The 13,398-nt window shown below is 45.3% G+C and overlaps 1 protein-coding gene across 10 annotated transcripts in view; it reads left to right on the top strand.

The window, feature by feature from the left end:
* The window catches only part of TIAM1 (TIAM Rac1 associated GEF 1), a 482,294-nt gene that overhangs the window by 216,233 nt on the left and 252,663 nt on the right, over positions 1–13,398 (top strand). For 9 of the 10 annotated variants that reach the window (XM_063956411.1, XM_063956412.1, XM_063956407.1 and 6 more), the window contains one exon: positions 11,362–11,399. In XM_063956411.1, coding sequence (XP_063812481.1) covers positions 11,362–11,399 — 38 coding nt within the window. Of the gene's footprint in view, positions 1–2,145; positions 2,282–11,361; positions 11,400–13,398 lie in introns of those variants that run through there. The other variant, XM_063956410.1, reaches the window with a different exon arrangement.

The raw sequence follows: 13,398 nt of genomic DNA on the forward strand, positions 1-13,398 counted from the left end.
TGCACTTAATGTTTCCCTGAACACCTGCACTTGGTTGTGTAGATGTATTATTATTATTATGCGCACTGACGCCAGCTGCTGGATCACTCAAGGCTCTGCCGTTCTCTCTCTTTGTGGAATATTATCAGCAAATCATCTTCCCGTTTGTCTCGGGCAGCTGTAATTTTCACTGTCTGTCTATGGAGCATTTTGATGTGTTTAAACCTTGTAATTACTCTGCTGTACACAAGGGATTTCTCATGTTAGTTAGAGCAACGCCGCCTGACAGATTTACTGTCCCTCTTTATAGATTTAATAGGTTCCTTTTGGTTATAGGAAAGACAGGACGAGCAAAGTGGTTTAACTGCGCTTAATGTTAGGTTAAGTATGGGTGTTGGACACAATATGTATGCTGGCTAAATGCTTGTAAAATCGTTTGATAAAGTGGAACTTTGTCCTTACTCGCTGACATCATCTTTAATGCGACGTGTTGTAGCATTAATATACATATATAACTTTTCTTATCTCCAGACCAGTTATCCATGCAGCTCTAGATACCAGAGAAAAAAATAAATTGTGTTTATGTACAGTTAAAACATCATAAACGGCGACATGGTCACCTATAGCTTCCTGTTAAGGGCCCTACACACTTGGCGATATGAACAATGTTGGTTATTCCGAGTTGATCGCTCGCTACAGATTTTCGCAGCGCAGCGATCATGGCAGAACGGGGCTAATCTGTGCATGTGTATGTACCGCAATGCGCAGGCAGGTCGTACGAGTACACAGTGGTTCGTTACCCAGCGATGGCTTCTACGACAATTCCGTTCGCACAGCCGATCGCAAAGAGATTGACAGAAAGAGGGCGTTTGTGGGTGTCAACCGACCGTTTTCTGGTAGTGTTTGGCAAAACGCAGGCGTGTCCAGGCGTTTGCAGGGCGGGTGTCTGACGTCAATTTTCGGGAACAAAAAGACTGAAGTGATCGCAAGGACTAAGTAAGTCCAGACGTACTCTGAAACTGCACAAAATGTTTTTGCAGAGCTCCGCTGCAAAGACGTTCGCACAATTGCAAAGCAAAAATACACTCCCACGTGGGCGGCAACTATGCGTTTCCACGGCTGCTAAAAGTAGCGAGCGATTAACTCTGAATGAGGGCCTATATCGTTTAAAAATTACAATAAGTCGTTCATATCATTCAGTGTGGATGCATGAACGATGCAGTCGTTCATCGATCATCGTTTATTCATGCAAGCCAATTTGGACGATATCGATGTAATGTAATGTAATGGCATATCGTCCAAAACGGCCATAAAAATCGTTTAGTGTGTATGTAAAAAATTGTTGATAAAAAAATGGGCAACGATAAAATCGTTGGTCGTAAAAATTGGCCAAAACGCCAAGTGTGTAGGACCCTTTAGTCACTGTGAGGAGCACTGCAAGGAAACTGAACAAGGCAAGAGGCATGATGGGAAAGCAGAGGGGGGCATTTAAAAAAAAAAAAAAAAAAAAAAATTTGACATGTACCCCAAATGACCGTATGTCCCTTATTCCAAGCTCTGCATAATTGCTTCCATTTCTGTAGATGCATACTGATTAGATAATGATCTCACCAAAGTGGGTGGTGGGTGTATAGTTAATATGGGCATGCGGTGGGTCGGAATGTCAGTTGGTAGCAGGCGGGTGGGTGGCCTGTCTTTTGGTAATTGCGGCCGGGTGTGGGTGGTGGGTGTCTATTAGTGAAAGCTTGTCAAGGATATTTAAAAAAAAAAAAAAAATATTGCAAAGGGGGATTGTGCTTCTGGCATTTTGTAGAGGACCTTGTGATGACATATTTGTGATTGCAAGCTCTGGGGGTAAGGCATATCGGGGAACCTGACAGCACCCATATATGCACTATACGGTCTCTGTTCATGTATTTCTCCCTCGTCTGAAAATTGGAAATTCCCATGAATCCCTGCGTTCCTGTATCCTAGACAGCAGTGGCTTCTGGAGCAGTTCTCTCATAGCTCACTATTTGTTTTCCAGGAACCTGAATTATTGATTTACTGCCCGCAAAGCACATTTTCATTAGCATAGCAACCTTGGATATTTCTAGCAGCAGAAGATATTTTGTATAAAATGTTTCATGGGTTTTAATTAAACGCATCTCTGACCGATGAGCTGGGAGAAGCACAGCGGAGATGATACAGAGGAGATTACAGAATGCTAAATGCTCTCGGGCTGCACATAGAGTGGGAACATTCCCGCAGGGATCGCCGCTGGAGTCAGACGGAAATTGTCTTATTTTCACTTCTGGAAAAGGTTTGAGGACTTATGAAATGAGCATTTTTTTTTCTGTAAGCTGCAAAATATTGTCTTAAAATAGCTTGTCAAACTTTTAGGAAGCTCGTTAAAGGTAATTGTGTATTCACCCATGAGCCTCAGACACCTCTGCAGTGTATCTGTGTGTTTTACCAGCCCACCAGAGTCTTCTATTACGGATGATGTTTCTGATTCTGCAGACGATGCTTACTGCAGTGTCCCGGGATCGTTAGCCAGACTTGTGCTTCTTCCCTGGTATTAACAGCAATAAAATACATTGGGGCAGATTTATTAACCTGGAGAAGGCATGAGGAAGTGATAAACCAGTGATATGTGCAAGGTGATAAACGCACCAGCCAATCAGTTGTAAATTAACAGTTAGGAGCTGACTGGCTGGTGTGTTTATCACCTTGCACTTATCACTGCTTTATCACTTCCTTATGCCTTCTCCAGGTTAATATATCTACCCCATTATTCTGAGCCTTGGTATAAGCCCCCAACATGTCAGCCCTGATAGGTGGCTAGGTCTGATGTGGTCTAATTGTTGGCTTGTGTGATAATAGTCTTCATAGACAAATGGCGGAGTGCAGTAGGTCTAAAGGTTACGGAAGCAGTGCAAGAGCAAATTGCTTACCCACCAAGAACTAAAAACTGCCTGCCTTGAAGAGCAATCCCACTTGATATTATTTCTTTAACCATTTAACTGGCTAGTGTGTTTTCCATAAAATGCCCAGTAATTTTAGGTTTTATGGTTGAATTAGACTAAGAACTTCTATTCAAAACTTATACCAAAAGATACAAAAAAAAAAAAAAAGGTTTTCTTTTGAAATGCAGTAAACAATAAAAATATCAATTTTACGGAATCCGAATCGGCTTTATTGGCCAGGTATACTTGCGTATACTAGGAATTTGTGTATACTGTAGTGATGGCCGCTGATGGTTTTAAATAGTCTATGGTTGAGTTCTACACAGACCACAGTCACTGATATCTTCTTGACACTGGGGATGCCATTGATGGTTCGACAACACTCCCCACCATCGGTAGTATACCAAGCCCAATCAGAGGCCCCATATCAATAGTCTTTAATGATACTGGATCGCCATAATCAAAATAAACCATGAACCTAGATTTTACAATGATACAATTAGAATTTTATTTAATATATTCCTCCTGGTCCCCGATGAGTATCTATAATCAGCGTGCACTGAGTTGCGCGGCTCTGTACAGTTTATATGTACCCGATGGCTGCTCCTCTCTGCAGCCATTGAGAATATACTTGTACTTGATGCGTTTTCTACTTTTCCCTGGCGTCTGCCACACTCTGCAAACGCCGGGAGCTAGCGGAGGGTGCCGCTGGACTGACAGCTGCAACCGGTAGTTATCGCCAGGGGGAGCAGAGGTGTCCGGGAGGTTCTTTGAGACTGGCGGCTGCTGGAAGATTTTCTTCCAGCAACTGACTAGTGGGCTTTTCTGACTGGTCGCATCTTATGCGCCCGCCCTAAGCACATGGTTAAATAGCAAGTTATTTACCTGTTTAGCGTTTATCAGTCATTTTTCTTGCCGATCATCCTACAAATGATTTCCTTTTCAAAATCTCTCTATATAAGTAAAATAAGACAGACACAGGCTCTCAGCTTGTCATTTTGTGGCAGGGACAGAGGGTTCTACAGTGACAACAAAGCTTGAAGGGCGCATACCAAAGTCTATCGACTAACTACATCATGTGCTGTGTAACTGTTTTTGCCGCTGTAGCTATATGATGTGTGGATAATCTTCATTATTATACATTAATAGCAACAAGTACCAAGGAGAAATTGTAATCACCAAATTTCTTGTTATGTATTCCAGTTTATTTATGTAAAAACATAATCTACAAACATAAAGTACACATATTGCAGCTTTATAATAAATATAATTACCAGATATTCTAGCCGTGCCTACAGAGCCCTGTTTGATGTTCCACCTGTATTTATACAGTATTTAACGTTTCCCATGATCCTTTTATTTTTAGTGTTTAAGCAGGTTAGTACATAGGGGCAGATGTTTTAAGCCTGGAGAAGTAATAAAGCAGTGATAAGTGCAAGGTGATAATGCACCAGCTAATCGGCTCTTAACTGTAAATTTACATGTTGGAGCGGATTGGCTGGTGCATTATCATCTTGCACTTATCACAGCTTTATCACTTCTTTATGCCTTCTGCAGGCTTCATACATCTGCCCCATAGTGCTTTGTGCTCTCGGGCTGCATTGGTACATAGTGAGTGGTAAGGGATGTAACTAGGAATAACTGGGCCCCATGGCAACATACTTGGGACGACGACGACGACGGGGGGGCTGTTAGAAAATACATGACGTCCTATACAAATGAAAATAGGATTTTAATTACCTGCAGGTAAATCCTTTTCTCGTAGTCCGTAGAGGATACTAGGGATCCATTTAGTACCATGGGGTGTAGACGGGTCCACTAGGAGCCATGGGCACTTTAAGAAATTGATAGTGTGGGCTGGCTCCTCGCTCTATGCCCCTCCTACCAGACTCAGTCTAGGAAACTGTGCCCGAGGAGACAGACATACTTTGAGAGAAGGATACATAAAAGGTTAGTAGTGAAATTCCGAACCAGCACACACAAACAAGAGGAAAGCCATGCTAACTAAACTTGGAACAGCAACAGCTGAACCAAACAACAATACTTAACCAAGTAGTGCAGGAAGAATGAAGCACCGGGTGGGCGCCCAGTGTCCTCTGCGGACTATGAGAAAAGGATTTACCGGTAGATAATTAAAATCCTATTTACTCTTACGTCTTAGAGGATACTGGGGATCCATTTAGTACCATGGGGAAGTACCAAAGCTCCCAAACCGGGCGGGAGAGTGCTGAGGTTCCTGCAGAACTGATTTGACCAAACTGAAGTCCTCAGAGGCCAAAGTATCGAACTTGTAGAACTTGGCAAACGTGTTAGAACCTGACCAAGTAGCTGCTCGGCATAGCTGTAAGACCGAGGGCAGCCATCCAAGAAGAACTCACCGACCTAGTAGAGTGGGCCTGTACAGATTTTGGAACTGGCAAGCCTGCTGTGGAATAAACATGCTGGATATTGAGCCTGATCCAGCGTGCAGACTGCTTTTGAAGCAGGACACACCATTTTCTTGGGATCATAGAGCACGAACAGCGAGTCAGATTTTCTGTGACGAACCTTCAAAGCCCTCACAACATCCAAAGACTTTGAAGTAGCCGAGGTGTCCGTCACAGCCGTTTTAAGGCTTTGAATGCCAGTGTGGGTACTGTGTACAGTGTACTGAGACGCAGTTGTGTACGGCGTCTGGAGACGCAATCTGCCCTGATTAGAAGCCGTGCGTCTCCATACCCTCATATCGCCATAATGGCCGGCGACCCGCTAACCGGGACGTCGGCTTAGTACTCACCCTCTTCTTTCTTCTGGCTCTGTTAAGGGTGGCGGCGTGCTGCGGGAATGTAGGCTCACCATGGTGGGGCGTGCGAATAGTTCCGTCAGGAGCTAATGTCCTGTCAGCAGGGAACAGGACCATTAACTCTTCAAGAGGTTGGGCCGTTCCCTCCCCTTAAGTACCACGAAGCCGTCTGGCTGGTGCCAACAAAATAACAAAATGAAAAATAAATGCAGAAACCTCTTCAGGAGTTTCCATAAGAGTGACCGGCTCCTCCGGGCACATTTTCTAAGTCAAAGTATGTCTGTCTCCTCGGGCACAGTTTCCTAGACTGAGTCTGGTAGGAGGGGCATAGAGGGTGGAGCCAGCCCACACTATCAATTTCTTAAAGTGCCCATGGCTCTTAGTGGACCCATCTATACCCCATGGTACTAAATGGATCCCCAGTATCCTCTAGGACATAAGAGAAATTTTATTTTCAGGAGTTGAGAAGTCTTATAAAGGAATTGAGCACATTTACTTCCTGAAAATGAGTATTGGCTGCTACATTGTAACCGCTACAAGGCCGAGGAAATGAGACGTTCCACACTCCAAATAAAATGTTTTATTTGCACAGATCTTTGTCATCTGCTTTTAAATGTGATAAAAATGTTGTATCTTTTGGTCTAAAATGAATAAATAAAAAGGAACAATTTGTCTGTATGCAGATGTGTAATGTTTTATTCTGCTATCAGTATCCTCAGAGACAGGCAGGAAAGGTGAGTATAAATGGGGGGGGCAGTAAATATGTGGAGGTTTCCATGCAGGAGAGTGTGTAACCCTGTGATACAGGTGACCGGCATTAGGTATATAGAGCCCATCCCGGCAGCTTGCCCAGGTCCGTCCTGTCGCCTACCCCTGGGAACTTCGCCTCACGTTATGAATGGAACGTGCTAAGACTTGTTAAGAGGATCTTTCCTGTTTCCCAGCATCATTCATTTTTAATGGTGAAATCTTGTAGCCTGGATCGCAACAGCTGTGAAACTATTTTTCATTTTGTCACGTTCAGAAAAAAAACATCCTGTGAGTGTTGGAGCCAACGAGAGGTATGATTTAGTGTGGAGAGATATGGCGGCAGGAGATCCAATCCTCACCTCGTTCTATGGAACCATTTTCCTGATTTGCTGGTGTTTAAATCTAGGAAATAATGCACATCTAACTGTGCTTTTACTTATACCCCGGGAATTGGAAACTGGTCCTTACAGGGAGGGACCCGGCGTTGGACTCTTTCACACTGTCCTCTTGACCCGGCAATATGCCAGGTCGATATCGTGGATGGGGGCGGAGCCGGCATCGAGGGCGGCGCTGAGAGATGAGATCACCTCCGCGCCGCCTCTCCCTATGCAGTGAACGAGTCCTGGGTCTCATCAACCTGGCAACCTGTTCACACTGCACCTGAGCCAGTATTTAACCTGGGAATAACACTGCTGAATTACCGGGTCAGGCGAACCGGGAATTCAACCATTTCCCCTTTCGCACCGCAGCGGCACCCGCGTCGATACCGGGTTATTTTTGCAGTGTGAAAGGGGTGATGCATGCCAGACCATGTCATGCCTCACTTATACATACAATAAGATTGTTATATATTACACGGTAGAGGATTGGGGGACTTCAGAGAAGCTGGTATCCACATTATAGAGCCCGACTGACCTCACGGGCACACAGGGAAGAGATGGGCATCATCTATTACTGGCTGTGGGTAGAAGTTATGCTCCCTATAGACGCAGTTTACCTCCTACAGTAGTTTCCCATCCTGTCTCCTCTCCTCATTCCTTAAAGACAGCGTTTTGACAAGGTCTCTACAGGCCGAAACCACCAAAAATTTAGTGGAGGTCCCATGCCAGCTGCAGTATAGCAGAACTCCTCACCACTAAATGCTGGGTACACCCCTGACTGGCACATTGGCAGACCCGTCATTGCGACGACTATGTGGCTGCTCCAGGTAAGTATACGCACTTACCGATCAGCTGCACAGCCGATGCAGTACTTCAGACAACTACAATAGACACATTTATTAAAACTACTGAATGAGTAACACCTGCTCATCTCCTTCAGTATGTTTCATGAATATATGTAAAATAATAAGGAACGCCGCCCTTAATTCTAAATTGCACGGATGTATTATCAGGATTTTGTAACCTGTACTAAAATAACATCTGCTGTGTTTTTTGGGTTACAGCAATAGTGTGTGTTCTATGTAGGTAATACCTGTGTAGAGTTTGTACGTTCTCACATGTTTGCTATTTGCACGGGTTCCCTCTTGCCCTCCAAACACAATGGGAAGGTAATTGGCTTCATAATAATGTATTTTTATTTATTTTTGAGGGGTTTTCTTAGCTGTACCACTGCTCTGTATGTATACAATGAGGGCGTCCACCGTGGCTGCTTTCCACTGTGCCACAAGTTCCAGCCTTCCGATGCCTCCTAGCCATTGGCTCCTGGCACAGAAGAGCCATACTACTAGACAGACAGCCATTCGGTCAACCTGCATTATGTTGATAGGGTCAGAAGGTTGATGGGTAAATGGCAGACAGTGGGTAAGGGCGACACAAAAAAGGGTTTTCTTTGGGGGGGGGGGGGGGGGGGTCATGTTTTATGTTTAACCATATCTAAGCACACATAGTGGAATTGTATAATCTAGCGGGTTCTTCTTCCCAGTCATAGGCCACGTGTATCATAAATCAAGGAGAAGTTGGAAAATACATGAAAACACCCCCCACCCCCCAAAAAAAACGACCTTTTTACCTATCGACCTCAAGCACTTAAGTAACTTTTACCTGTTGACCTAATGGGGGTAATTCAGAGTTGATCGCAGCAGCAAATTTGTTAGCAGTTGGGCAAAACCATGTGCACTGCAGGTGGGGCAGATATAACATGTGCAGAGAGAGTTAGATTTGGGTGGGGTGTGTTCAAACTGAAATCTGCATTGCAGTGTAAAAATAAAGCAGCCAGTGTTTACCCTGCACAGAAACAATATAGCCACCCAAATCTAACTCTCTCTGCACATGTTATATCTGCCACACCTGCAGTGCACATGGGGGGTCATTCCGAGTTGTTAGCTCGCTAGCAGTTTTAGCAGCCGTGCAAACGCATTGTCGCCGCCCACCGGGGAGTGTATTTTCGCTTTGCAGGAGTGCGAACGCCTGTGCAGCAGAGCGCCTGCAAAAACATTTTGCGCAAAACAAGACCAGCCCTGGACTTACTCTTCGTGTGCAATGATTCTAATGTTGGAGGGTTGGCTTTTAACGTCACACACCCGCCCAGCGTTCGCCCAGGCGTTTTCCCTGGCACGCCTGTGTTTTTCCATACACTCCCTGAAAACGGTCAGTTGACACCCAGAAATGCCCCCTTCCTTATCTTCTTGCGTTGTGCCGTGCGACTGAAAGCTTCGCTAGAACCGGTGCAAACTACAAAGGACTTCGTACCCGTACGTCGCGCGTGTGCATTGCGGTGCATACGCATGCGCAGAAATGCCGATTTTTAGCATGATCGCTGCTCTGCGAACAACAACAGCTAGCGATCAACTCGGAATGACCCCCATGGTTTTGAGAACTGCTAACAAATTTGCTGCTGCGATCAACTCTGAATTACCGCCAATGTATGTCAACCATATGGGGTGTACGTATACACTGTAACCCGTGTGCAGCAAGGTGCGGTCTCTGGGTAAAGGGATAGTGTTAGGGCTAAAACGCACTACCCGGCTTTTGCCGGCCGGGAAAAAGCCGGACGGCTTTTTCCCGTGCCGGCATTGTAGTTAACAGTGTGAGGGGTAGGGTCCCTTCACACTGCACGGCTCCGGCCCGGCTGCCGGGTTGCAGCCGGGTCTCACAACTGGAAGGTCCGGCGGCCGGGCGGCCGCCGGGCCGTCTTTGCAGCCAGTAAACCATGTGTGTGAAGGGGAGCTTTCACACACAACGGTTTTTTCTGAAGCCGTGTCTGATGCTGCGCATGTGCACAGCATCACACACGGCTCAAAGCCGTCCTGTGTGACAGACTCTGCCGGTTTCTCCCGGATGGCAAAAAGCCGGACAAAGTTTGTCCGGCTTTTTGCCATCCGGGGAAAACCGGAGTGTGTGTTACAGCCCTTAGGGCCAGATGCCGGTGTTTGTTTTTGGGCCAGGGATTTTCTGACTATGGTTTGGCCCCTCACATAAGCCCTTTAATTAGCTATGCCACTTTATTTGCACATGAAAGCCATCTACTGTATGCAGGAGGCTGGAGTAAGGGGCTTGAGGGGGAGAGGGCAGATCATTGTGTAGACTAGAGCTTGCAAATTTGTTTCCAAGTTGAGGTAAATGAATCTGCTGGTAGTATGTCACCTTAGACCTCCATTACCAGACATCTCTTCTCATAATCATAGTGGTGACTAAGGGGGTCTATTCATGAAGCAGTGAAAAGAATGGAGAAGTGAGCCTGTGGAGAAGTTGCCCATGGCAACCAATCAGCATTGAAGTAACATTTATAATTTGCATACTATACAATTGTACAAAGCTTCTGACTGGTTACCATGGGCAACTTCTCTACAGGCTCACTTCTCCATTCTTTTCACTGCTTCATGAATTAGACCTCTTAGGGCCTAATTCAGACCTCATCTCACCTCTGCGAATTTGCAGAGGTTAGCAATCTGGTCGTCGCCGGCCAGACAGAGTGAAAATCCGCCCCATGCAAGTCTGCGTACTCCTTGTGAAACTGTGTAAATGCCAGTCAGCTGCAACTCACTCACCGTCCAATGACTTTTCCAGTTTGTGCGCAGCCCAGGACTTACTCCTACAGTGTGATAGAATCAGGCTGATCGGGGCGGGAGCTGACGTCACACACCCTCCCTGAAAACGATTGGGAACGCCTGCGTTTTTCCTGACACTCCCAGAAAACGGCCAGTTAACCCCACAAATGGCCTCTTCCTGTCAATCACTTTGCGTATGCCTAGCGATCAAAAACAACGCAGGATTTTTTCTCAGTTTGGCCTTGTGCCTGCGCATTGTGATCCGTACGCATGTGCAGTCATTCGATAATCGGCCACGATTATCGAACAACGGCAATCAAGTCTGAATTAGGCCCTAAATCTAGTTGACGTAACCAGTAAAGACACCGTAGTGCAGATTCAATTAGCTGCGAGCTCCCACTGGTGCGCTCCATGTATGGCTCTTTGACCTGTATGCGATGCCACCATAAAACACTTGCCTAAGGGTGTTAGGGGAGCCTCTGCTGTATGTAATAGAGTGGGGAGGTAATACTGAGCTAGCAGTGGGCAGCACTAGGGGGGGAACTAAATACAGCTTATATCCTACAGATGTGTCCTCTTGCATCCTTGCTGCAGTTACGATAAACAGCCCTTGAAGTCGCACTATGCCGCGGCGGCACTCTGTAGCGCAGTGCGTCTCTTTGCATTTGTTTCCGCAAAAATGCGTCTCCGTAATGTATTACGACGCACGAGCAGCTTCTGCTAATTAAAATGATATGCAGCATGCCTGTAGTCAGGTATCATATCTGTGCTCTGTTTTAGTTTTCTGTTTCAGTGTACTCTGTATTGTTCTAATGTGTGTGGTATGTACGGCGCTGCAAAACACTTGTGGCGCCTTATAAATAAAATGTAGTAAAAATAATAAATGAATGATGTGGTCCGGTTATGTCTTTCAGACCCCACACCCTCTACTGAGCCTGGCATCAATGGACGTGTAAGTACGCCGGAACGAATTGAGTGCTCTTACAATTTTTTTGCGACACTTTACTTTGTAAATACCACTTACTGTATAAGAGGTTTCTCTGAGGTAATATCCTTCCAACGAGACAGCGAAGGGTTTATGGTGTGCTAACATCAGCCCTGTCTGTATCAGAGGAACCAGTCATGGGTTGTCTGTGTTAACGGTGAAAGGAAAGCGAAGCAATCTCTCCCTTCAAACTCTCTTACTCTAAGCTATGAAGGGCTTTGCTGGCCAGGCATTCCATCTGAATGAGCAACCACGCATACTAAAGGGCCCCATACACTAGGCCGATTTTGCCCGATTTCAGCCCAATTCGGGCATTCAGCCCGATATATTGGGTGAAATCAGGCATTTTCGGGGTGCTTGAAAAGCCGACCCGATCCGATGCGCGTTCCCGTGAGCATCGGCTCGGATCCCCCCTAGATCCGACATATCACGAGTGCTGCACTCGTTATATGTCTGATCCCGCAGTTAATGGATAGTAAAAGCTACATCATATGCAAAAAAAAAACTGCATACAATATTGGACGAAATCTTTTATGAGATGACGGACCGTCATGTCGTATAAGTGTATGGGGCCCTTACGGGGTAAATTTACTAAGGTGGGAGTGTTTTAAAGCTTTTGATGTTGCCCTTAGCAACCAACCGGATTCTATTATCTTCTAGAACAGGCCTGGCCAACCTATGGCTCTCCAGCTATTGTGAAACTACAGGTCCCAGCATGCCCTGCAACAGTATTGCTATTAGGGAATTCTAATACTGTGGCAGGGCATTCTGGGATATGTAGTTTCACAACAGCTGGAGAGCCACAGATTGGCCAGGCCTGTTGTAGAAGCAGCTAGATAAATGTGAAGTAGAATATGGTTGCTATTAGCAACATCACCAGTTCTAAAAAAAAAAACTCCCATAGTAGTAATTTTACCCCTAACTGGTGTAATAAGGTCTCAGTGTCCCTTTCATGAATATAAATATAGCAAGTGGATGTCTAAGGGTTCCATCAATACACACGTGTGTTCATCAGGATCTTACTGTGCCACACAGAATAAAGCTTATTTGATGAAACATATGAAACCAATAATATACCATGTAACATCATTTGTTACATACTTGTATCTCGTATCTGTCCATCACTGGCGCACATTTACGCTGCGAATGCCTGCAAAACAAATGAAAAATATGAATGATTACTTGTCTGCACGTTCCCACTGTTAAATTATAAAACACTGGTTTTAAAATGGTAGAACATGGTATATCCTAATCTCGCGCATAAACACATGCTTACCAGTACAGTAGGTGGTATTGGGATAGATGTGTCCTCAATACACCAAGCAGCGCGATATTGCTGCGGCGAGTGAGCCGCCATGTCCCGTGGAAGTGTTGATATTCAACACGTTCACATCTGTGTGCGACAGAGTCTGCGTTTGTATGTGAACGGAACTTGGCGTGATAAAAAAAAAAGCCGTGGCGGCTGCATTGTAGCACATTGTACACAGATTCAGACTCGGGCGCATACAGATGCACAAGTGTCACATCCGAATGTAACCAAGACGCATTTTCAGACAAGAAAAAAAGATACTCCATGTAAGCCGAGTCGCACAGGACTTTGCGCGCCTCATCACTAAACAGCTTCGCTGCATTCACGCAGAGCATATGTGTAAATGAGCCCTAGATATTTTGGGTAAGAATAAAAAAAAAGGATAAATTAAAAGAACCTGCGTTGGCGTCCTGTAGGTATTTTACATATTTTGATTTCCTTTATATCAGATTATCTTCACAACTAAGAGCTGGCGCACACGCTTCTGCTATTGTTCATTTCTTGGCTTAAAGATCATTTACAAGGCACAGATGCAGTAATTAGAGGTTGAGGGCACAGATAGGTAGAGGTACAGTACAAGGTACAGACACTGATATAGGTACAGGCGCGGACGCTGATATAGGTACAGGCGCGGACGCTGATATAGGTACAGACACT

This window comes from Pseudophryne corroboree, chromosome 2, assembly GCF_028390025.1.
Source record: "Pseudophryne corroboree isolate aPseCor3 chromosome 2, aPseCor3.hap2, whole genome shotgun sequence".
Taxonomy (NCBI): Eukaryota; Metazoa; Chordata; class Amphibia; order Anura; family Myobatrachidae; genus Pseudophryne; species Pseudophryne corroboree.